General features: G+C 37.7%; 1 protein-coding gene across 15 annotated transcripts in view; it reads left to right on the plus strand.

Annotated features, from left to right (window-relative positions):
* Positions 1-27632, plus strand: part of LOC131251328 (alpha-mannosidase-like) — a 150827-nt gene that overhangs the window by 17736 nt on the left and 105459 nt on the right. For 12 of the 15 annotated variants that reach the window (XM_058252000.1, XM_058252010.1, XM_058252005.1 and 9 more), the window contains 6 exons: positions 16868-16986; positions 17084-17177; positions 17292-17459; positions 17580-17669; positions 24340-24405; positions 24512-24568. In XM_058252000.1, coding sequence (XP_058107983.1) covers positions 16868-16986; positions 17084-17177; positions 17292-17459; positions 17580-17669; positions 24340-24405; positions 24512-24568 — 594 coding nt within the window. The remainder of the gene's footprint in view (positions 1-16867; positions 16987-17083; positions 17178-17291; positions 17460-17579; positions 17670-24339; positions 24406-24511; positions 24569-27632) is intronic. The other 3 variants (XM_058252003.1, XM_058251997.1, XM_058252006.1) reach the window with 2 other exon arrangements.

Genomic DNA, 27632 nt, shown 5'->3' on the forward strand with positions numbered 1-27632 from the left:
CCTACAGCTTCAAGCATAGGAAGGATGTGAAAAGGTGCAATATGATTAACATCAACAGGATGTTCAACAATAACATTACGTAATCTAATGTCCCTAATATATGATGGATCATCATTGGGAACAAGAAGATGACGCTTAGAGATAATGGTCGATCTGGAGGAAGAAGAAGGACCACGGGAAGTAGTTTTTCTACCTCTAGAAGCCATTTGCAACAAGGATATCAAGGAAATAAGAAGTTGCAAAGGATTGAGAAGTGGGTTTACACAAAACAGATTTTTCAAAATCCAAACCCCAAATCTCAATGAAATCCAAAATACAAAGCTTAAAGCTTGAAAAGTAAACAATCTAGACACAAATCTGCAAGAAAAACGTGATTTGGAACACTAACCTTGAAGAACATGAAAGATGGGTTCGACAAGTCAAAGCTCAGCTCCTTAGAGAGAAAAAAACGGAATGAGGAAGAAAGCAAAAATCCCCAAATTTTAAGTGATTCCCGAGTTCTACGACTGGTCGTGGATATCTACGACCGGTTGAAGGTCGACTGGTCGAGTATACTCATGACAGGTTGAAGAATGTCCAAAAATTCATATTTCTTGCAAATTATACAAAAATTAGAATTCAATATAGCAAATATATACACTATAATACAAGTAGGCATAAATAATCATTTTAAAATGCACATGCCAAGATCAAATTTCATCTTTTTGAACCTGCTTTTATCGAGAAGTTTTGTGAAAATGTCAGCTCGTTGATCTTCGGTAGGAATATATTCTAGAGATATAACTTTTTCTTCTACTAATTCCCTTATATAATGAAATCTAATGTCAATGTGCTTAGTACGAGAATGCTGAATAGGATTTTTTGAAATATTTATCGCACTGGAATTATCACAATGTAATAACATAGAATCCTGTTTAATTCCATAATCACTTAGCATTCGTTGCATCCAAACAAGCTGTGTACATGCATTACCAGCTGCGATATACTCAGCTTCAGCTGTTGAAAGTGATATAGAATTTTGTTTCTTACTAAACCAGGAAACTAGATAATTTCCAATGTAAAAACAACCACCACCGGTTGATTTTCTATCATCTAGATTACCAGCCCAGTCAGCATCCGAGTACCCAGCTAATTGGACACTAGTCTCATGAGGATACCAGAGACCGAGATTTACAGTACTTGCGACATATCTAATAATTCGCTTGACAGCAATCAAGTGAGATTCTTTTGGATCAGATTGATATCTTGCGCAAATACCAACACTTAGAGAAATATCAAGTCTACTAGCAGTTAAATATAACAAACTACCAATCATACTCCGATAAAGTTTTGAGTCAACATTTTTACCATTAGAGTCTTTTGAGAGTTTCGGGGTAGTACTCATAGGAGTATCGAAATTCTTGTCATTCTCAAATCCAAATCTCTTGACTAGATTCAAAGCATACTTAGATTGAGAAATGAATATTCCTTCAGGTTGTTGCTTTACTTGCAATCCAAGGAAATAAGTCATTTCCCCAACCATGCTCATTTCGAATTGTGATTTCATCAAATCTACAAACTCAGTAGTCAAGTCAATACAAGTTGATCCATAAATGATATCATCAACATAAATCTGCACCATTAAGATATGATCATTATGTTTCTTAACAAAACAGTGTTTTATCAACTGATCCCATTTGAAAATTATGACTTAAATGAAATTTCGTTAGTTTCTGATACCTTGCCCTAGGTGCTTGTTTTAATCCATAAAGTGCCTTTTCAAGCCGATATACATAATCAGTATTTTTGGAATCTTCAAAACCCATTGGCTGTTCAACATAGACTTCTTCATGTAAATCGCCATTTAGAAAAGCACTTTTCACATCTATCTGATAGATCTTTATCTTTCTAAAACATGCAATGGATATAAATAGTCCGATAGATTCAAGACGTGCTACTGGTGCAAAAGTTTCATCGAAATCAATCCCTTCAATTTGAGTATAACCTTGTACCACTAGTCTAGCCTTGTTTCTAATTATATTTCCACACTCGTCAGACTTATTTTTGAAAGTCCATTTTGTTCCAATGATGTGTTTATCTTTAGGTCTTGGTACGAGATACCAAACATCATTTCTTACGAATTGGTTGAGTTCTTCTTGCATCGCAACAATCCAGTTCTCATCAGCAAGAGCTTCTTTTACGTTAGATGGTTCTATTTGGGATGTAAAACATACATAATTACATATATCCTCAAGTTGTCTACGGGTGCGAACACCGGTGAGAGGGTTTCCAAGAATTTGTGTGGTTGGATGATCTTTAACAGTCCTCGACTCAGAATCAGTCTGATTCGATGAAGTATCGGGTTTATCAATGATTATTACTTCATCATTATCTGAATTAGAAATTGGTGTATTTAAGTGATCATCAATGACAACATTAATGGATTCTTGAATCACACCAGTCCTTTTGTTCAGAACCCTATAAGCTCGACTGTTTAAGGAATATCCTAGAAAAATACCTTCATCACTCTTCGTATCGAATTTTCCCAAATTTTCACGATCACATAAAATATAGCACTTGCTGCCAAAAACTCGAAAGTTAAATATTTAACAGTAGGCTTTTTATTGAACCACAATTCGTAAGCCGTTTTATTATTATCTTTGCTAGTGTAGACTCGGTTAATAATATAGCAAGCTGTGTTGACTGCTTCAGCCCAAAGATTTTTAGAGAGCTTCATGCTATTCAACATGACATTAACCATTTCTTAAAGCACCCTATTCTTTCTTTCTACAATTCCATTTTGTTGTGGAGTTTTGGGAGCAGAGAATTCATGTAATATTCCTTGGTCGATACAGAACTTCTCAAAATTGCTATTCTCAAATTCAGATCCATGATCACTACGAATTTTACTGATTTAAGAAGATTTTTTAGTTTGAATCCTTTTGAAAACTTTTCTTACTTCTTCAAGGGTTTCAGATTTATCCCTTAAGAAGACTACCCAAGTGAATCTGGTAAAGTCATCAACTATTACCAGGATATACTTTTTCCCACCACGACTTTCTGTTCTGGTAGGTCCTATCAGATCCATGTGGAGAAGTTCGAGTGGTCTTGATGTGGTATTTGAATTCACCTTTTTGTGTGAGTTCTTTGTTTGTTTGCCTATCTGGCACTCACCACATATTTTATCTAATTTCTGAAGTTTGGGTAAACCTCTTATAAGTTCTCGTTTGCTCAATCTATATAAATTTCGATAATGTACATGTCCAAGACGTTTGTGCCATAAATCAGTCTCGTCTGTATGGACCATGTAACATGTTTGATTAGATGAGCTGGATTCGCTAATAATATAGCAATTTTCAGACGTTCTGCGTCCAGTTAAAATTACAGAACCCTTATTGTTTAGTATCTCACAGCTTTGATTAGAAAACCGAACATTATGGTTATTATCACATATTTGAGATATACTAAGCAAGTTATGTTTTAAGCCTTCAACATATAAAACATTTTTTAAACACAGGAAGATTAAAAAGTTGAACCGTACCTTGGCCTATAATCTTGCAGTTGCTACCATCACCAAATGTGACTGAACCATCAGTCATATCTTTCAGATCCGTGAATAAAGCTTTGTCACCTGTCATATGCCTGGAGCATCCATTGTCTAGGTACCACTTTGAATGACTTGTTGCTTTGAAAGCAGTGTGAGCAACCAAGCAGGTAACTTTAGGAACCCATTTCATAACTATTTTGGGTTTAGGAACATAGTTGGTCTTCTTTTGTGTATATTTGTAGGAATGACCTATAGAGTTAGATTTTAAGAGCTCCTTGAGTAAATCAACTATCTTTTCAGCTAGTGGATTTCGTTTCTGATTAAAGTTGACATGACTGCTTCAGGTTTTTGAAAAGTTTTTGAATTTCTAGAAAAATCTTGATAAGTACTTTTCCCTTTTGAGTTTGAGGACTCTCCTTTAACAAACATAGGAGGAGTATACTTTTGTTTAGGAGGTAGATTTTTATCATAGCCCAACCCGGATCGATTGCCACATTTTCTTGATCCGGATAACAGTTTTTCTAACTTTGGATCACCTTGGGCATATTTCCATGTGTCCTTTAGACTCAGAAGAGAAGATACGTCAGTTTTAAGTTTCTCAATTTCAGATTTTAAATCAATAATTAGGGAGTTTTTGAATTCCAAATCGCATTTTGATTTTTCAAAACAGTCTGAAATTTGTGATTTTTCTAAGACAAGTGATTCAAAACATTTTTTGAGTTTAGAAAACTTTTCTTTTTGAAGTTTAAGTTTGACAGCAATTTTACAACTTTCCTTATATAGGGCATTGTAAGCGTCTTGAAGATCATCTTCATTTTCACATTCACTACTCAGATTTTCTTCACTTGTTGAGTCATTATCTGAAAATGTGAATTTGGCTAGAGTCATAAGAGCTTTAACCTCATTGCCCGACTCAGTTTCAGAATCTTCTGATTCAGAAGAACCTTCAGAATCAGATGATTCATCCCATGTAGCCAACATACCCTTCTTCTTGGGTTTGTCCCTTTTAGGACATCTATTTGCTAAGTGCCCATATTCTTGGTAGTTGTAACGTTGACTATCTTTCAAAGATTTTCTAGATTTGGATCTAAACTTCTTTTTATCATTTGATTTTTGAAAATCAACCATTTTCTTGCTTTTGAAAATCTTGTAAAATTTTTTAGCTAAAAAAGCCATATCATCTTCTCAATTAGAATCTTTTGAATTACATTTAGAAGATTTTAGTGCGATAGATTTACCTTTAGGAGCTTTAAAGTTTAACTCGTAGGTTTGTAGAGAACCAACTAGTTCTTCTACCCTCATATTATCCGTATTACGAAGTTCCTGGATCGCGGTTACTTTAGAATTGAACCGTTCAGGAAGTGAGCGTAATATTTTTGCACACACTTTACTTTCTGGGATTTTATCGCCAAGACCCCACATTGAGTTTACAATGTCATTCAATCTAGTGTAAAAGTCCATAAACATTTCATTTTCCTCCATATGAATTTCTTCAAATCTGGTTGTGAGGAGTTGGACTTTAGATTTTTTGACAATTGTAGTACCCTCGTGTGTCATTTCTAATATATCCCAAGCTTGCTTTGCAGTATCACAGGAAATGATTCTTTTGAACTCATCCGGTGATAGTGCGCAAGTAATTGCATTTAGTGCTTTAGCATTTGCACTGCTCTCACTTTTCTGAAGAGTGGTCCATTGGTAATATGGTGTGACTTTCATAGATTTTGAACCATCAACCCCAGTAACTTCCATGATAGGAGGTTTCCATTCAGTTGCTGTGGCTTGCCACACACTCTCATCCATTGATTTGAGGAGATCCTCATTCTGGCTTTCCAATAGGCATAGTTGGAGCCATCAAAGGGTGGAGGCCTAGTGACTGAAAGGCTATCAAAATTTGACATCTTAAATAACTTAAATCGTTAGCTCAGGAATTAAATCCAAGACTTAAAAAAGAGCTATTAGGCTCTGATACCACTTGAAAAGGCCTAGCTATATGTCCTAGAGGGGGGGTGAATAGGACAATGCCAAATAAAACTTATAACAGCGGAATTAAAAAGAATATGATAGCCAAAATAAATCACAATGCAAGAAAGTAAAATAACCTCAAAATTCAGATCTTGAGAGGTTGATACAAATGTTGTTCTAAGGACAACCTTACACCAAAAACCAGAGTTTATGGTAGGACAACCTTATTTCTAGAAAGATCTTTGTATCAAATCTCAAACCAAAGAGGAATACAGAAATAAATACAAACTGAATTAAAATAAATTGTAATCACAAATGTATTGTTCTAGGGACAGCCATACACCATAAAAATGGCAGGGCAACCTTGCTGGAACAACTTTTAAAGGAAATTGAATATCAAGCTGATAAGGAATAGCAGAAAATAAATTCTAAACTATTACAAAATTCTCACAATGCTTGAATTAAATGATTACAACATTCACCACCATACATACATCTCACAAAAGAATAATTAAAGATCAAAAGTATAAATCATTCAACCACAACACAAGGGATTATAGTGGTACGCCTGTGTGTTCACCAACTGTTAAACAACAGCCACACAGAAGCTACTCCACTCCTAATATCCTCACACAGGGATATTAGCGTTCACTAACAAAATAGGTTTTCCTGTGTTCACCCAAAACCTTTACAATTGTGTCTTTGTCGTGGGCTTACACAATTAAAAACCCCACTTCGAGTTTTCCTGGCTCTCCTCGGGTAACCAATACAACAAGATTTTTTTCGGCAAATCTTGAAAGAAACCAAAACAGAAAGGAATTTACAATTAAATGTAAAATACTTGATTATCTCCTTCGTTGTAGCAGCCCGGTAGAACCAAATCAGAGTAGATGTTGAATGTCCAAGTTCAATGTCCAGTACTCAATTACAATGGTTCTAATTCTAATAGATTTTAAATTAAACTAAATAGGGCTCGCCTTAAGTGATTTTGATTCCAAAGAAAGGGAATAACAATTCCTCTTATCAAATTAGATTGGAATAGCGGAAACAAAATCAATTAAATAAAGCTAAGGAAAGAGAATATTAAATAAGCACACTTAGCTTAGATGCAGCACAGAATTATCTCTCAGAAGTTTGACGAAGATTGGCTTGAATGGATTAATTAATTCGATGATTTCTTCCGAGATTCGTGCACTATTTATAGGTGAGCGGATCGCGTGAGCAGATCGTCTAGGGAGCTCTTCGACTAGTCGAAGCAATAATGATATTTGAAAAATCAAAGTGCGATTTGGAAGTTCTACGACCGGTCGAAGGTCTCCTTCGATCGTCGTAGGTCTCCTTCGACGTCGAAGAACCTGAAAAACATCGTTGGATTTTGAGTCGAAGATTTTCGAGTCAAGATGCGATCGATCGTTCCTTCGATCGGTCGAACAGATTCTGGACTAGTCGAAGCCTAACAGATTTTATCCGAAATTTGTAACAAACTCACGACTGATCGAGGAATTTCTTAGACTGGTCGAAGCAACTCTAGGACTAGTCGAAGAAGGCCTAGGACTAGTCGAAGAACAGACCAAACTTATGTAAAATAAACATTCGATTTATGTATCCAAAGTGACCTACTTCTAAGGTCAACCTAAGGTCAGTCAAACCTCAACCATGAAGTAAGGACATTGAAACATTAGGAACTAGTGACCTTGAAGTATGAGCCTTGAAGTCTTGATGTAGCTCAATCTTGAAAGTGTCTTGAGTTCTTTACAAACTGCCTTGTACTCTTCTTGAAGTCCTGCAGCTTGAGTCTTGTCTTGTGAGCAGTTCTTGCATTCAAGATTGATCCTTGTATTTGTGAGCTTTGCTTGTTGTGAGCTTAGCTTGTTCATGAATGTTGATCCTTGAGAGAGCTTCACTTATGCAAGTTATATATAACAGTGATTTTGGCACCACAAATTTGACAACAGACAGGGATATAAACTATAGCACTTATAGGGACAACCATGATAAGAAGGGGATCTTTTGTAGGGTTAAAGCACCTGAATGGAGGATGAGGGGAAAACTTAAAATGGACCTGAAGCAAGGTGGTGAGAAGGGATACGAGGGCTTGCACATATCAACGATAGGTCCTTATGTGAGACCCCGGTCCTTTATAACATAGCCAAAGTGCACATCTGTTTCGGTCGGCCCTTACACCACACCCTTGAGCACTTAGCACCGGACCCCAATGAGTTGTTCTTGATGACCTTGAAACCACCGTCATGTGGACCGCGTCGTTGTTGTGGTCACAACGGTGAAACCCGTGTGTCAATCCGACGCTCCGTTAGTGAGATACTACCCATCGAATCCACGACCCAAATTGCGTGTTTTGTAACAAAAGCAACCTTTATTGTGCTAGGCCCATTGGACTTGACCCCAAGCCCACTTTCTAACACATGAGAATTATCACAAGATAGGACAATCACTACATGACAAATGTATATCTAGCACATATGAGACAATACGCAATAAGACAAAAAATGGGTTCTACCCCAAAATCCATCATTAGCCCTCTCCCCATGCCTTAGAAACTAATCATGACCCATGTCCACCTCATCCTACACATGCATCCAATGCATGTGTTGTTTTGTGCCACATCACCTCAAACAATCAATTGAACTACTCCACCTCATCATCCACCATGCATCACTTACAACCCACAATCCTTATCCATCCGCTAACCAATGCATGCCTAGATTTCTTCCACCTTGGCCAATGCATGCTTAGCACCATCCACCATATCTATCCACTACCTATACCATACATCACCTTCCACCTCACTTTTAGCACCAATAAAACCTCATAAACTTGCCACATTATCTTGCCATCTCAACCCCCAATTCTTTATATAAGAGTAGGAGCTCTCTTACACTCATACTTTTACTACACTTAGAAATTTCTGAGATTTTAAGAGAGGGTGAGAAAGAGTGGGGCCAAGGTGTGGCCCACCATTAAATATAGAGGGAACGGTCCACATATCATCATCCAACCTTCCATCCATTTGAGGTGAGTCTACACCTCCTCCTTCCATCCTCCTCTTCCTTCATTTTATATTTTATTAATGTATGTGGGGTCCGTTGATGTAGATCCCTTGTTTGCATGTATGGCTGGCCATGGTGGTCAGCAAGGTGGCCAACGTTAGTGTGGCCCACCATGATGAACATTATGTCTACACCCTTTGGCTCACCATGATGAACATTATATCTACACCCTTCAAATGTAATTCCACCCCCCCCCCCCTTTTTTTTTTGAAATTTTGGATAGCAACTTTTAAAAATCATATAAAATCAACCATGCTAAGATTTGAGTTGAAACTTGGTAATAATATGAATCACAATATGAGTTTACTCTGGGCCAAATTTCATACCTATCTAATGGTCCAATCATCCGTGGAATCAACTTTACTTGGCTGCTATCCAGCAGCACACAGAGGGTTCCGATTTGCCAAAAACGGATCCATTTTTACTTCCTTTAATGAATACATTAGAAATATATATTCCGTTGGCTTCGTAGGAAATCGAAGTAGCTTTCCAACAGTATATAATACGCCTTGATCAGAGTTCGGATGACTAAGATCTTGGCCTTATACGAAAATGTATCTGGGGGCTTATTGTAGCTACTTATTGTGTGGACCATATCCGTGATTCCAACGGTCAAATCTATTTAATATTTTTCCTTAAATTAATTGAGATAGTAAATAATCATATATACTGTCCCTGTGGTCAGATTATTTCATGATGGAATTTAGAAAATCCCGAATCGATAGATACTTCCGTAAGGATAAACCTTGAATTGTTATGTATGGTCCAGACGGATCCAATGCTCTGTATGGTTGGAAACATATATACAGCCTAAATGATGTATTCCCAAACCATTAATTGGCTCGGATTTCTGATCATAGAGATTTGATTTATACATTTCATGTGCTACTTAATGTGTATGTTGAATATATGTTGTACATAACATTCATCCTCTTATTGACCCACTTGGGAGTGAGACCACTTGTGATTTATATATTTTATTAGTTCATCCAATTTGGACACCCATGTGCATTGTTGCGTGTGTCTTATCTATGGTTTGCTAGTGTGTGGGCCCCACTTGCTATTGGATCTATTTTATTTCGTTTGCACTTTCTTTTTGCTGAAAATTTTCCAAGTAACCTAATTGCATTGCATGTAGGCCTCTTTGACACCTTGTGGTGGGCTTTATACTATGTAGTTAAGTGTTTGACTATGTGGGATGTTTAGTCTACATATCAGTGGGCTGTGATGTCCTACCTTTTTGTCAGAAATGATCTCCAAATGTTTGGTAAGTGGGCCCAAATTTGTGACAGACCCCATTGTTGAGAACCGTCTGATTATTTGTGTTTTGTACAAACTTTGGTCCTCTATAGTGGACCCCACACACGAGATATATATGGGCTACCACTTGGAACCTTTAACCTATACCAATGAATAGGTAAATAATATTTTGCTTGGGCCAAATCAGGCCTCACATGATCTGGAGTGGGTCCCAAAATGGGGCCAGGCATGGTTGTGTAGAAAGAAGTGCAAAAAATTAAAATACTTATGTTTGGCCCTATACCAAATATTATGTGTGCATAACTTGTCGGTCCCATATTATATTTTTTGAAGTCCATATAGGACTACCAAGGGCACCTGATGGAACGCTGAAAAGTGTTCCCTTGTGATCATGGGATGTATTTAAAATTGGGCCAAAACGAATTCTGCACTGTGTTTCCTGCACATTTTCTCCTAGTACCTATGTTTGGGCCATCACCGTAAATTGTATATATCCAACCAATGAGGCTCACCTTATAATTTTTAAATCCCATACATAGCTACCAGGTGGTTATTTTCTTTCACCATATATGGGCCCCACGTGATCATGAATCTAACTTGGAAATGGCCCATAACCAACCTTGCACCAAAAGTCTGTTTGATATAGAATTTATGTGGGGCCACATCAATGGGGTCCACCACCTTCCTAGGGCATTTAATGCAGCATCTAAACCATGGAAAAGAACTCGTTGGTGTTGGTGAGCCCAAAACCTTAGGCGGGTCATCTAGTGTGGGTTGTCTTGTATGTGCCTTACCTTTCATTTGATGAGGCCCACCTAGCATGTTTTGTAAATGGGTGTTATCTAACTTGTGAAATGTGTAATGGATTGATCTTGCTGTCCAATTATTGTCTTAAGATATGGATGGCCTTGGGCCCATCTAAATGAGGCAACTCTAAGGCCCAAGTGGGCCTGACACCAAGAGAAATTGTTGGGGAGTGAGAAGCCCACCATAGTAACCTTCATTGAGCCTGTTGGGCAAGCCTATTGCCTAGTGGTTAACGTGCCTTGCACACTACCTCTAGTCAAGAGGACCACACCTAGCGAGGCCTATTTTATAATGTATAAACCTGATAATTGGGCTTTTTCTTGGGTTGCTTGTGCATGTGGCTTGTGGGCCCAATATGATGTATGACGTGAAAGATGTTAGTGTTTCCATTATGTTTGAGATTGAGCATTGTTTCTAGTTGATGGTGGGATGTGTGGGGTCCACTTAGTTGTGGAGTTGGATCCACATCATTAAGGCATTAAGGCCTTGTGGTTGGAAGTTTATCCCTTGGAGTTGGCTTAGTGGTTCGCTAAGTGAGACTCACATTTGACTTATGGCACCGCATGCCTTGCACGTAGTCCAAGGTCGATGAGGGTGTCACACTTAGGTGGGACACGCCTATTGTTGGTTGAAATGATAGATACGATCTAATTGATGGTGATTATGGTGGGGTTAATATCGATTATGGTGATGATTTAATGGATGGTGAATTGATGGCATATGCATTGATGATGAATGAGTAGTTGTTTGTGGTAGTTGTGACATTGCCTATGTTAATCATGAAGTGGAAGCGATCTTCATGTTAATGATGATGATACTATGTACATATATATGTTGACAAAATATGCTAGTTGATCACCATGCTTTACTTGATGATCGTTGCATGGATGATGAGGTTGATATCTTAGTTGATAATCATGCATGTATTGATGCTCATGACGATGATGTGTATAATCACTATGCTTTACTTGATATTGGTTACATAAGAGATGATATTGATATCCAAGTGACAATAATGCATACGTTGATGGTCACGATGATCACATGCATGTGATAACGTCGTTTTACTTGATGCCTAAATGATGATAAATAAATGATGTTGGTGAACGTAAGGATAACCTCATGCATGATAGATGCCTAATGTCTAGGGCATGTATGATGCTAGTGTTGGATGATGTCCATGATATTGATGATGCATGTGAATCCTTGTATGCTATTTACTCCATGCACATGCTTGCATGACTTGGATAATTCAAATTATAATGTTGGTATGACACTTGATGATTTTTGTAGCGTTACATTAGTGATTGGTGTGAAGGTTCCACTGATGTTTGCTAATATCGTTTTCTTTATGTTGACATCATAGTATGCCAAATCGGTTACGTATCGGCCGTATCGGCCGATACGTAACGGTAACAGTGCGAACCGTTACCCGTTTCGGGGCCGAAACGGCCGATTCAATTTTTTGTACCCGTATCGGCCGATACGGGACCGATACGGGCGTAACGGCTCGAAACGGGCCATTACGGGCCCGAAACGGTAACTTTTTTTTTTTTTTTTTTAGCTCTGTTTTTGCTGTTTTTTTGAAACCTCTTGCTTCCAAACTGTTTCTAACTCCTTCTACTACTAATTTCGATCAACCTTAGCTAGGTATTTGATAGAAAAACACATTATATTATAGATTTTTTTGAATCAAAGCTCGGTGGGCCATTTTTCAGAAATTCGTCAAAAATAGGTATTTATACTTTTTTTAAAAATATATTTTGCTGTTTTAATCTTGTCATATGATGTGTTAATCATAGTAGAACATGTTAATGTGCATTTTACAGATTTGGGGTGCCATTTAATAAATTTTTTTATATTTTTTTCTATATACGCATGAATTTTGGCCCCTTTTTTTAAAATTCGAAAAATCAGTTTTTAATGGTTGTTTTGCTGTTTTAATCATGCCATTTGATGTATTAGTCATAGTAGAACATGTTAATATGCATTTTATAGATTTGGGGTGCCATTTTATATTTTTTTAATATTTTTTTCTATGTACGCATTTATTTTGGCCATTTTTTTGAAAATTCGAAAAACCATTTTTAAATGATTCTTTTGCTGTTTTAATGATGTCATATGATGTGTTAATCATAGTAGAACATGTTAATGTGCATTTTACAGATTTGGGGTTCCATTTTATATATTTTTTATATTTTTTTTCTATTTACGCATTTATTTTGGCCCTTTTTTTGAAAATTCGAAAAATCATTTTTTAATGATTCTTTTGCTGTTTTAATGATGCCATATGATGTGTTAATCATAGTAGAACATGTTAATATGCATTTTACAGATTTGGGGTGCCATTTTATATTTTTTTTAATATTTTTTTCTATTTACGCATTTATTTCGGCCCTTTTTTTGAAAATTCGAAAAATCATTTTTTAATGATTCTTTTGCTGTTTTAATGATGCCATATGATGTGTTCATCATAGTAGAACATGTTAATGTGCATTTTACATATTTGGGGTGCCATTTTATATATATTTTTTATTTTTTTCTATTTACGCATTTATTTCGGCCCTTTTTTTGAAAATTCGAAAAATCATTTTTTAATGATTCTTTTGCTGTTTTAATGATGCCATATGATGTGTTAATCATAGTAGAACATGTTAATGTGCATTTTACATATTTGGGGTGCCATTTTATATTTTTTTTCTATTTACGCATGAATTTTGGCCCTCAAAAATAATTGCAAACACCTAAATGTAAGATATTTTCATATTACATTCATTCTAATATATCTATCATTGATAGTAGATAGTTAGAAAATTAAATATATGAATTTTGTAGTCAAATTCAGGTTATCTGGTTCATAAATTCATCAGACAGTCCGATACAACTTCTCACGAAAGAGTGGACCGTTACACCACCATAAACATGTTCCAATTTATAAATGAATGCATATTTGGAATGCTTAGAATATTCCGGATTTAATCCATATTTTTTCATATTTTTTTGGCAAAAAAAATATTTTGCGCCATTACGGGCCGTTACGCCCCCGTATCACCGTTACGCCCCTGTATCCGTATCGGTTTTGGAGGTCACCGTTACGCCAACCGATACCGATACGGGACACCTTGGTTGACATGACACTTTCTTTATATTGACATGGCACTTTCTTTGTATTGACGCGACACTTATTTTATATTAGAGGTAGCATTGCTCTTCTACATTTCAGTTAGCATTTACTCTTACATTTAAGTTAGCATTGCTTTGTATTGATTTAAACCTACTTTATGCTTAATGCGGTATTACACGTCTCATGCATAGTGCTTATGATTGTAAGTTATTATATCTCATTCGCATCATGCTTGCATGACTTGGATAATTGCTAATTCATGATTTTTGGCTTGCCTAGATGTGGCAAGGCTGCATTGATGACCCTATGACTTGGACTTGGGACACTTTCAGGAAACCCATAAGAGATGGGGCCATCCTGCATGTATGTATGGCTTGCATGACATGGTAGCATGACTCAGATGATGGACTTATGCATTTACGATTGTATGATGCATTTGCATCAACACCCTAGCGACATCAAGGTTGTGGCTTCCACAAACATATTGTGGATGGCCGGATTGGACACTGGAAATATCTATTCTAGCATTAGGGCGCTATGGATGTCCTTGGGTGAAAGTCCCTAAACCCTATGGTACTAGTAGGATGCTTTAACGTCGAGATCGAGTGGATAACATGAGCGCCCGGGCGCCAAATACCAGTAGGCCGCATCTCCCAATGTGTCGTGGTCGATTGAAAGGATTTGACCTTACTCGCCCGAGGGTAGGGAGCTTTAAGCTAGGTTGAGTTTGACCAACTTGTAAATGGGTCTGTTATCGATGAGCCGAGTGGGCATTGGCATACCACTGGCAAGGCGGATAGTGAAGTCTCTTCCACTCACTTAGTAATGCGCGCGATGGGGTGACAACCATGGTTGGAGTGTAATAGACCCTAGTGATGTTTTCAGATATGAACTGTACTGATATGTGACTTACTGAGTAGGATTAGCATGCTTGCATACGCCCAACATCCATTTGCATTTGCATCACTTGTACTTCATCATGCCCTCTTGGCTTCACTTGGCATTGCATTATCACCATGTTCTAGTTGTATGCTTCATAGATGTTGTGTTTTACGGTGTAGATTGATTGAGATTTGGATGAGATTATGTCAGGCAGTTTAGAGTATGCCCCTTCACACGACTAAGATTTCGGTTAAGTATGGGGCTGATCTAGATAGAAGCTCTTCGTGTTGTATTGCACATTACCTTCTTGACCTCACATGTGCTAACTCTATTCTTTACTTGGTATATTGTGCGTAGCTGATTGAATGCCTTCATTGACACCGGTATCCATCCAACATCCTACCTTGGGTACTCTATGCAACGCTTACTCATGAGAATGTGTCTTATGATAATACATGTAAAGCTTAACTATTATATGATGGATTGTTGCTCTCATGACTCATGGTTACATGTTTTACGTCATGCTTAGTAACGATAATATGCTCATCTACGAAAATCTATTGAACCATGATTATTTGCTCATTTATGGTAACATATCTACTCATGGTAACTTGCTCGTCTATAATGATATGTTTAGCTGTGGCAATACATCCATCTGAGATAATATGCTTAGTTGTGGTAACATGTTTATCCTTGATAACATGCCTATCCGTAATAATATGCTCACTTATGATAACAACTCACATGTGGTAACATGCTTATTTGTGAGTACATGCTTGTTTATGATAAGATGTTGATGGTTGTTTTGTATGTTTTCACGGGAGCACCCTGACAAGCCGTGTTTTACTCCTAGCACGCCATAGACTCATTGAGCCGGGTTTTTGCTCATACCAAAAAACCCAAAATTTTTCAAGTTGAATTCAGCCGCAGGTTGCACGCAAGTTGCTATAGTCTCGTCCATTGCTATCGAGCTGAATATACTATTTTGTTTATGATGATGGAATGGTCTATGTAATTATATTAGGCAACCCTTCCATGGAAGGAATAGGTCTGCCTCTTGGATGTATTCGTTAATTTCATGTATGTGATGATGTTCCTTTGTAGATTCTTAGTTTTAGTAGTTTTAGCTCGCTTAATAAAAAAAAAATTCCACCGTAAAAATCCTCATTGTAGGATACCAGGATTAGAGCTTGGCATATGCAAGCTAGGAGCCGAGAATGGGGTACTACGGAGGCTGTCGGCATCGTATTCGGCGGCTGGGAATTTTGTGAGCCCGGTTCCCGAGTTTGTGGCGTGACACCTTATATGGGAATTGTTGGTGAAGCAGGATTCATGAACCTGATCCCAAATATTTGGGACAAGGCTAGCTGTAGACTTCTGTTCATGAATCTACCATTTCATGAGCCATACATCAGGAACATTTTGATCTATCAGATATGAGCATGTGTGTAGAGAGTGGCTGGTGAAACAGGATTTACAAATCTGACTGCAAATAGCTGGACAATGCTCTGATGCTGACGAAGTTACAGTCTATCTTTAGGCCTCTATTGTTGAATTTAGCTTGTCATGATCCATCAATCAGACACATGCTAAGTTATCAAATACTGGAATGTGTGGAGAGACAATCACCAACATCATACTTTAAGAGGTGAATCAAAAGAATCCTCTGAAAATCTTTTAGATGATGCAATAGTCTACATTATCTAATGCAACACATCTGGACGAAATCCAACTGAGCTAAAATTTCAAGGTGGACATTTGGTTCCCCTCTTCCAAACCCATTTTTCATATTCCAACTTACAGTACTACAAGGCTATCCTGGTCTTTATGGGTTGAGTTGCTTGATGGATCTAAAGGGCACTGTGCTAAACTGCCTTGGGAACTGGGAAGAGCATGCTATGAGAAGATTCCTTGTAGTTCATGCCATAAGTTCTAACTTCCAAGTCTTCTGAAGTTTACCATTCTATGCAGATTGTTTCTGTAATTTCTTAGGTTAATGCTTTTTTCAAAAAAAAAAAAAGTTTTCGATAAGAGTGTTATGGTTTATGTAGTGTTTTCTCTGGTACATATTTGATACTGCATGCTTCTTTGCTTAAGGGTTGTTAAACTTTTCTACATGTTTTGTGAAATAATCCCTTAGCTGTGTTTATAGAGTCATATGAAGATGCAGTAAAATAAGTCTCTATTTTTTTCTTCTTCAGATGCAATTCCTTTGATCAAATTAACCATGGAGCTTAGATGGGTTTACTATGGCAGGATGGTCGTGTCAATGCATTCTATTCTACTCCATCCATTTACACCAATGCAAAAAACGCAGCAAATGAATCTTGGCCACTAAAAACTGATGACTATTTTCCGTGAGCAACAACACTTTTTCCGTTCTGTAGCTACATGGCATGGATAGTCTTTTGTCACCTAATTTCATCATGTTTAGAAGCTCCCCTTCTGGTGCAGATATGCAGACTCTGCTAATGCTTATTGGACTGGATTTTTTACTAGCCGCCCAACACTAAAGAGATATACACGCATGCTGAGTGGATATTATCTGGTAACACACGAACTCAATTTTCATCATCTTGAGAATTTTTAGTATTATGATTTGGCATGAAAATTGAGTTCAATCTATTAAAATTCTGGAAACATATCTAAATTATCTTAATAGGCAGCACGGCAACTTGAATTTCTAGCGGGAAGGAGATCATCTGGTCCACACACCTTTAGCTTAGGAGATGCATTAGGAATTGCACAGCATCATGATGCTGTAACTGGCACAGCAAAACAGCATACGACAAATGACTACGCAAAACGCCTCGCTGTAGGAGCTTCTGAGGTTTGTAGGGACTTTGATTTCTTCCTTCAGTTCCCCCCCTTTTTTTTTTGTCCTTTTACATCCTTATGGATCTCGTTTACTGACCTTATTCATATCCTTTAATATTACAAAATTTAACAGGCAGAAATGGTTGTGAGCTTGGCCTTGTCATGCGTTACTAATTCAAGTTCAAGTAGACAATGTGCCACTTCTACTTTGAACTTTGGCCAGGTGAGTTGTTTTTGGTAAGTCATATGTTAGTCTCATCTATGGTTATTTATTTATTTATTTTTATTTTTTATACATGGGAAGGAGAAAACATAATCATTTGTTACATCCTACAACTCACCTATCTTACGAATATGTTTGTTTCATCCTAAAACTCACCGTAGGTGTATGTGAATCTCAGTTGCATACAAGAGCAAGGTGTCCCATGTAATAGTCGTTTAGAACATGATAGGAGTCTTGTTTAATGTGTAAATATAGAAGATTCAAGAATATTCTAGAAAGCCTAGAAGCATCCAGAAGGTCTAGAAAAAGTCTAGAAAAATCATGTTATTGGGGAGTGTAGAAGAACATAGAAGTGTCTTGAACTAAAGTAGGAGTAGAAATCTGTAGAAGGGAAGAGAAAATGAGACGGCTAGGGCTGAAATTGCATGAGTTGGCGGAGTTATATAATTATGGCCAAGTCCTAGAAGGGGGGGGGGGGGGGGGTTGTGTGTGTAGGACCAATTAAAAATTCCTTGCCTATTTATTACAATTTACCAATTTAACTAATCAAGACAAATTAACACTAAGGCTTCCAAGCCAAAGTGGGTCCAATCACATTGACTACGAATGATATATCAATCAAGCAACTAGTCTATAGAGAGATAGTGGGCTTGTCCGTGCTTTGCAAGTTAACTAAATAATCACAAGCATTCATATAGAGTAACTAAACAATCACAAGCCGAATATCGCTTCTTCACCTCTCTCAAGTTTTTTGCTATAGTATCTTTCGCTTGATCCATCGTTTCATAAATATATCCCACGACCGGCCTCTCATCTGAATCAACTAGTCGTAGCACCTTGACCAATAGGAGAGTGGTCTTCAAGCAAAACTTGATAGATGACCAAAAATCTACATCGGCCAAAACTATGTCTTGAACATGCTTCCCCTTTGTGGTCTTGGAGAAGCTGCTACCTTCACATTCTTTGGAGGTAAACATCGACCTCAGGCCAATTTTTTTTTTCATGAATGCTTTTTTAAGTTTAGTAACACTATCAAATCGTGTTACGACCGGTCGAGTCAACTCACCCTTTGTGTGCTTCATCATCAAATTCAAAACCCAACAACGTTTGTTAATATAGACTGTTATGGCCCTTGCTTTAGCCACTCTCTGAATGAACTTGCGGCTTTCCAATGTTTGCAAGCATTAGGTCTATGCAATGGGCTGCACATGGAGACCAAAACAATGTCTTCCTCTTCTCTATTAACATCTGACCCCCCTTCACATGGGCGGATGCGCTATCTGTAACTACCTGCATAATGTTCTCTTCACCCACTTCATCAATCACTAATTCGAGCAACCCTAACAAAATTTCTGCATTTTTAAAATATCAGACGTATCAACATTTCTTAAAAATACCATACTAGTTGGACTATTAACATATATATATATTTTAATTAATTGATTCACTTCATCGGTCCACCCATCTGACATAATCGTGCGTCTAGTCTTCCCCCATTCCTTCTTATATACATCAATAAATTTCTCTATCGACTCAACCTACATCTTCAAAAATTTATTCCTCAATTCATGATACAACAAAAGCTTCAATCCCGGCCCAAATGCAACAACCGCTTCTATCATTGGTGCAAAGAATGAGCTCTTTACAAGGTTGAATGATAGAGCATTCACATATAGGAAACACAAAATAGATAGACACACATTGTCTCTATCTTCTATCTTCCAGATTTTGTTTAGAGTGGCTTGTTGTTTTTCTTTTGGCCCACTCTTTCCCATAAAATCATCAATTGTTCTCTTTCTTTTCCCACGACCCATTTCATCGACATCATCAATTATAGGAACCCTTCCAACATCATAAGCCATCTCTTCTTGTTGCTTCTTCTTGCTAACATTACCATCCAATAATTTCTTGAATTTTTCTGCTATCTCATCCCCTACTTGGGGACATGCCACAATATTCTTTTTCATTCGGGCTAGGTGATGTTTCATTTGAAACACACCTCCCCAATATGCCTTCCCACAAAAAATTGCATCTTAGGTGGAGATTATTGTTCTCATCCATCTTTGAAGAATACTCCCACATAAGATCATCGTCCTTCGTCTTTGATTTCTTTCCCATCTTCAATGCTCAAAACGAACCAACACAGCAAGTCGGCAACGCACAAGTGACAAGCCAAGCCTACATACATATTAAGCAAAAAAATTATTTAGGCTCCACACAAACATAGAAGATTATAAATTTATTAAAAATGAGAAAACTAGTTTAAATTTGAAACAAATGAGAAAACCTTTGAAAAAGAAAAACTATTTAGGCTCACATAAACACAAAATCTCACAAATATCTCTCAAAAGAAAGAAAAGAAGTGATATTATAATGTATGTGGGGAGTAAATAACTTTTAAACACAAAGGCCCTAAAAAAGAATTGCAAAAATCTAAACAAAAATGAAAAAAAATTGAAATATTCTATTTTTCTTTTTAGAAAAACCTATATTTTCTCCACTGTATGAAAGAAATGAAATAGAAGGAAATAACTGAATATTTTACATGTATTCTTACCTATTTTAATGTAGAAATTGAATGCAACAAGCGACGTTCGATTCCGTTGTGTGACGGAAAAGATATCTTAATTTCATTCTCTAGGTTTCCTATGGCCCACAAGCTCCGAAAGTCCTCAAAATCTCTCAAAAGTAGCAAAAGATTTGTTTCTTTTAATGAGGATGGGGCCTAAATAGGTTTTAAAACAAAAAACCCCCACCCCCGGGAAAAAAAGAAATCAGATTTTGCACCGGATGCTTCCGATTTTGGAGGGTTATTATCGAATCGTATGATTCACGATTGAATCGTACGATTCAGATACAAATTGTACGATTCAATTATATTTGCGATTCGTCCATACGATTCATATAGTGAATCATACAATTCTGGCAACACTACTATTCAAGCACATATGATACGAACATCCCGAATCGACTATCCACGTATCTCTAAGATGACTCATACTTGAGGAGACCAAGAGGAGGTCTCCTTCTGAGCTTTCTTTCGCTATGCTAGCCGATTCACCCGTGTTCCTTTTATTCTCGCTTTCTAGGTCATCCTTCCATTTCTGGCTGTCTCTCTTAAAGTGCTCCTTCACACCACAGTAGAAGCATCCGTTCTTAGCCTTCGATTTCGATCTAGACTTTTTCTTCCTCTTATACAGAGATCACTCCATAGATCTCCCATGTCCCAGTCCCCCCTTTGCAAATAACCCTTCTGCCTGAGAGACCTCATCGGTTGACTTCTTTCTCATCTTGTTAAAAATGAGAGCTGCGCTGATTTCTCTGAGTTTCATTGTATTCTTCCCATACAACAGAGTAGTGACGAGATGGTCATATGATGTGGGAACAATATTCGAGGTATTGGTATCACTGCAAGTTTTGCTAGTCGGGGATACAGAAACAATATTGATATCGCCGATAATATCACTGATAACCAGAAATGTGAGAAAACATGGGAAAAACGGTAGAATTTTCAATGAAACTTTAGGAGATGCTAAAACACACATATTTGCATATTTAGGAATAAAAAATTTGCAAAAAGAATGCATACATAATAAGTTTCCATTTAATGAGGTCTTAAAAGCATGTGTCGTTGTGAGAAACAATCTAACCATCCCATCATTCATCCAACCTTCCATCCAAACATCCATCGATATTGCATAATATCAACTCATGATATTTTCCAAAGAAATCATCAAAAATAGGAAAGGAAACAAAAAATTGTGGTCTTGATATCGCGCATGTTGCGATAATGAAAATTGCATACAACAATGCACTCATAAAAAATTTTGAAATAGATTTTTTTTTATTTTTTTAATAAACAAACTTTCTGTGATATCTCTACGTTGGTGATATTATTGAAATATCACCGATGCACTTGTGATACAAGCGTCACCTGGAATTTACATAATCGGAAATATTGGCGATACATTGGTGATATCGATACATTAGTAATACGAGCGACGCCTGGAGTTTACACAATTGAAAATATTGGCGATATTGATTCGTTGGCGGTACTTAGCAATACATTGTTGATGCTTGGAATTTCTAATACTACTGGAGTTATCGGTATCGCCAAGTTGGAGATAACAATAATATTGGAGATATTTCAATAATATCGAAGATGATTCAAACAATGTGGGAAGCAATGCTAAAAGTAGCATTGCTTTATCTTCATCCTCGATCGTTACTCCAAGCCTTAGCAATTCGCTACATACCTTTGTAAGTGAGTTCATGTGGTCTAGGAGATTGGATCCTTCCTTCATCTGCAGCCCATGAAGTTGTTTCTTCAAAAACAACTTGTTGGTGAGGGACTTTGCCATGTATAGGTCTTCTACTTTCTTCCACATTTCCAGGGGTGATTCCTCATCCAGAACATTGTACATGATTTCATCTAATAGACACAGATGGATGATGCTCATCGCCTTCTCTCCAAGTTCACTCCATTCATCATCCGACATTTTCTCCGGTTTAGTCTCCAATACTGCCTTGCTCTACCCTTGTGATACTAGAATATCCTTAACCTTCCGCTACCACAAACTGAAATGGTTCTTCCCGTCGAATTTTTGTATATCAAACTTCGACCCTAATATCTTCACTGAATTCCCGAACGTCCTTAACCTTACGCTCTGATACCACTTTGTTGGAGTAACTGACTCGTCTCTCACACCACCTTGATGTAATTCTAAGCCCACAACAAAGCCAGATCAACCCTAGGTATTATAAATTCAGATCTAATACCACCGTTAATCCGTGCGCTTTGCAGAATCACGCTCAATGAAGATAGAACAATCAAAATATCTAGAATAACCAAAACAATCAATCAAGCAAATACAGAACACACCGATTTTGTGTGGAAAACCCTTGCATGGAAAAAACATGGCACAAATCGACAAAGATCTCTACTATAATCAAAAGCCTTGAGAGTCTACACCACTCACCTTCTCCGATTATAGAATCACCCGATCTCCCCTTACGATATGCACCTAGGAAAACCCTAGCCCCTTGGGAAAATCCCTTCCCAAGCCCTTACAAGTGTAGAAAACCCTCTCACCTTGCAAAACCCTCGCCCTTAGAGAGAAAACACTCATTAATAACTAAGCCTTACTCATATTAGGCCTTAAATACCCCGATTTGTGCAAAACCACGTAACTTAATCGAAGTCCGTCGGTTGGACTGATGGCATAGTCGGTTGGACCGATAGAACATGCTCTACTCCTGAGAAAACCCGCACTCTGTCGGTTGAACCGACGGAGCTCTGTTGAGCAGAATACAAGGCATCTGCATAACACCCTCCTGAAACATGTAGACCAAACAACATAACCTTCCATCCTTGAATAAACCTGAGAAATCCACATTTCTTTATCATTTGCCTCCTGATACAAACATAGAAGCATGACATAAGGTATTGCTATCACACCATGCATCGTTCGAGAATCTACTCCACATACCATCCCTGATACTTTCAACTATTGCCTTGGAAATAATTTTTAATAGCTGTGACCACCTTCCATAACCATGAAACTCCGCACAAGGAAGAGTCTCTTGTGTAGCAATCTCCATTAGAGACGCCACATTTCCAAATTTCCATAGCCACCTTATGAGCAAAGCTGTATTCATAATCTTTAACAACTTGATACCCACACCACTTATCCTTCTTGGCTTGCAAACTTCTCCCCATTCCAGAAGATATTATCGCCAACACCTTTCCATAGGAACTCCCTTTGAATTCTTTCCAATCTTCGAATTACACGCACCATGCATTTTGAACAGAGATGAATTATAATAAACAGTCAAGTTCGACTAGGCTGAATTGATGAGGATTATCCACCCTCTCAAGGACAAGAATCTTCTCTTACATCCTGAAAGTTTCCTTTCCAGTTTCCACCCTTTCTGCCATGGCATCCCACTAATGAACTGGCTGACACATAAGGGTAAGCGAGGGTAAGTCTTCAGAAGGCTACAAGCCTTGCATCCAAATCTCCCTTTAAAACTGCTCACATCCTTCTCTCTTGTGCGAATCCCCATCATTTTACTTTTCAGGGTTAGTTGATTTTTAGGCCCAACATTACTTCAAACCATCTAACAATGACCCTCAAGTTATCCACCCGTTGCTTGCTCACATCGCAAAACAGGACTTTATGAACAGAAATAGATTTATTTTAATGGCACCCAAGAAAACTCTCCCATTCCACTCTCTCTGGGTGCATCACAATGTCAAGAACCAGATCTGTAGTAACTAGTAACATTGCATTGTTTTGTTATTATTACAATTTATTGTTCCAAAATACACTGGATTGGTAGAACTATGTAATGAAAATATTGAACAAACCAGGAAAAACCTAAACCTGTTGTGCGCAACAAAACTAAATCCTCATTTCATCAGTTCCATCACAAAACATCCAGAATCACATAGTTGCATAATTCTCCATTTCACATTTAGTCTGAAATCTTCTCCAACTGCCAATCTTTTGGGTTTTCAATGAACTAAGTATGATGCGTTTCTCATCCAGAGGATCTTTATATTATGCATGCTTTTCATTTAAACCTTATGTCTTTAAAGTCACTAAGGTCCTTAATCTTGTTATAATTTGCTAAAAGTTCTCTTTTCTTTTCTTTTTTTGGTCAACAGTGTCATTTGCTCAATATAAGCTACTGCCCACCAACTGAGGAGGAAATTCCAGAGAACAAGAGCTTAGTGGGTGTTTATGTTGTTGTCATGTTGGTTACAAATTTAATAATGAATAATAAATTGTTTTCAACTTTGAATTCTATGACATAATAACAGAAATTAACTTGTTCAGGTTGTGGTGGCATACAATCCGCTTGGATGGATCCACAATGACACTGTTAGGATTCCAGTGAGTATGACATCCTTTTTTTTTTTTTTTTTGCTTGTGGGACTGATTCTTAATTTGTTTCTGCTTGCTGTTGATAGAAAACTTCAATCAGCTTTACGTATTTATAGATCTTACACATCAAAGGTTCTGTTGTTTAATTTCTCTGGTTCATGATATTAAAAACTGGTGGTTGGAGGTGAATTTTCTATTTTTCTTATGTATAACATTTACTTGGCTGCTATTAACTCAAATATGTTCCGTAGAACTATAAAAATACCTATGCTTCTTTTACAATACCTAATGATGTAGCAAACTCTCGCTAAAGGTGGAGTTACAAGGGGATCACTTTTTTTTAGGTCTTCCTTGTAATTGTTCTATTATTAATAAGCTAACATTTATCATCATCACCACCCCCTTTCATTTCTAATAAAGTTACTGTTTTTGTTAAGGAAACACAAAATGTTGGTGCATGGATTACATGTACTATTGTGTTCTACATTTAATTACATGGTTTTATGCTCTAGGCCTGATGGTATGGATATCATACATTCCTCTTGCTATTGTTATTCTTGACTGTAGATTTAGGAAACATGAATACTGGAATATGCTTGCTTCTTCACTTTTCCAAACCATCAAATTAGAGCTCACTAGATGAAAAATTTGGGAAGATTAAAAATTAGAACATTGATGGGAACATCATGCGCACACCCCCCACCCTACACACATATTCAAGGAGGAGGTCCCCACTTTCGATCTGGATTGACGACGACATCTTTGGAGGGCCTCACAGTTAGGGACTGTGCTATGGAGCATTGGAGTGGACCTGATCATCATATAAATTCTACCATCGGATCTCATGATCGTGGCCCACTACCTTAGATGATCTAGGATTTTGAGTTTTGACTATTCTCGTTGTTAGAAATATGATGAACAGCTTTGATTGCGTAGATTAGTTATTATTTTATTTACTTCAGCTTTAAGTATTAGTGTGCGCACATGGCGCAAGGGTAAAATTGTCTTTTGGGGTTTAGGGTTTTCTTATAAATAAGCAACCCCATGTAGGTATTTTCAATGAAGTTTATGAATAAAAAATTCTGCATTTTTTTTCTTCCTCTTTGGGTTGAAGAATCGAATTGGGTGCGAAACCCTTCCTTCCTCGAAGGGCTAACTACCGTGGTGTGAAGCCACAACCATCCTAAATCATCCTCACTTCATTACGCCCCACATCCATCATTCTCTACATCCCTTCCACCTTCAGATTCACTGTCTTTCACATCCAAGTTCTATCCTATAATAGTGCACAAACAGATTTTTAGATTCTGGCCCATCTAAGGGGCTGAAACTTCGACGGAGCACCACATACACGCCTTGTGACGGATCGATGCGAAATTTGGCATGGAGGCAGTCCTACCTTAGCCGATCTTAGCCTAGGAGTCGGTTTCCAACTTTGTGGGCCCCACACACATGCGGACGAGTGGTCACGCACGTGTGCCCAGGGCCAGTTGTTGTCCATGCATGTGGCTCATCTATGGTTTTATTTTTCCTCTATTTTCCTCCTCTTTAGACTTAAATCCAGATCCTTAACCCTAAAGAATCTCAAATCCCAATTTTCCCTAAATTTGAGCCCTATATTTTTCCCGAATTGAAACATGGTGATCTCTTGAATTGGGGAACAATCCTTTGCAAGAATGGATGAATCTTACACTTATTTGGGCTTGTTTGGTTTATAATTTCATTTGATCCAGCCCTAAACTGGTGTAGGCTTGGACCCCCATAGATTCCCCGTTTTGAATGATTGATAGTATGTAGGATGTGGAATTTTGTAACTGTTTAAATTGGTATAATCATGAGCTTGATTTCTTGCATTCCACATTTAATTTCATGTCCTGCATCAAATTTGGTATCAAAGCTTAGGTTTTTATAGGGGAATGCATTACATGTTTAGGGTTCAGTTTATTTATGTCCATTATGCATCAAGTCTCTTCATATAGGGCTGTTTAGGACTCATAATTCACAATATGGGCTGCTGAATTTTCTATTGTCCGAAAATCCACAAATTTCATAGCTGAATTTTTTGTTAACAAATTATTTGGGCAGTTATATTGCTGAAATTTAAGTAGCGTTGTGTAATTTCCTTCATATAAAGTCCTCTAGGGTCATTTAGTCCCACTTAGATGTGTATAGTTGCATTAGAGGGTCTTTGAGTTGAGTGAGTAGTTGTATGCCCACACGTACTAGTCATGGTTTTGGTTTGCACCCTACGCTAAACATAGAGCAATTGCAAGAGTCCATGAACAACATAACCCGGCAGTTTGAGTCTTTAGGTAGGCGCTTGGAACAATGTATTGACCAACGCTTTGATTAGCTTAATGTGCGCGTTACCTAACTAGAGACCTCCACCCGGGCAAACTCCGCCATTGGGGAAGATTCCCAATCTCAGGCAGGTGGTCAGGAGGATAGACAAGGGAATGGGGGTGGCCAAGGAAATGGTTATAGGCGAGCACTCGTGCACCCATCCCGCGAGGGGCATCATGATCATTATGACCCAGATGCGCAACTCTTTAAGGGAGTTAGAGTAAAAGCTCCTACGTTTAATGGCCACTTGGACCCTAAAGCTTTTTTATATTGGTTGGCGGATATGAACCACTATTTCAAGTGGTACGACATGTTGGATGTTCGTCGATTCCGATTTACCAAGATGAAGCTTGTGGGCTAGCAAAGAGGTTTTGGGCTACTATGGAGCGAAAGAAAGAAAGGTTGGGGGAGCCCCCAATAGTCCATTGGGGAGAAATGAAAGAAATTTTAAAGGAGAAGTGCCTCCCTTTCTCTTATCACTTGAGGTTGGTTGAAGATTGGCAGTCTCTTTGACAAGGTTCCATGAGTGTGGCTGAATACATTGAGAAGTTCAAAGAGTACTTGACCCGGTGTGAAGTTGAAGAGGATCCCATACTCACTCTTGCACGATTTAAGACTGGCCTCTGTTCTGACATTAGGAGAGAGTTGCTCGCCTAGGACATAGACACTCTTGAACAGATGTATCAAGTAGTGTTGGAGGTCGAGCAATACCTCAAAGCATCTGTGGGAA

Source organism: Magnolia sinica, chromosome 7, assembly GCF_029962835.1.
Source record: "Magnolia sinica isolate HGM2019 chromosome 7, MsV1, whole genome shotgun sequence".
NCBI lineage: Eukaryota > Viridiplantae > Streptophyta > Magnoliopsida > Magnoliales > Magnoliaceae > Magnolia > Magnolia sinica.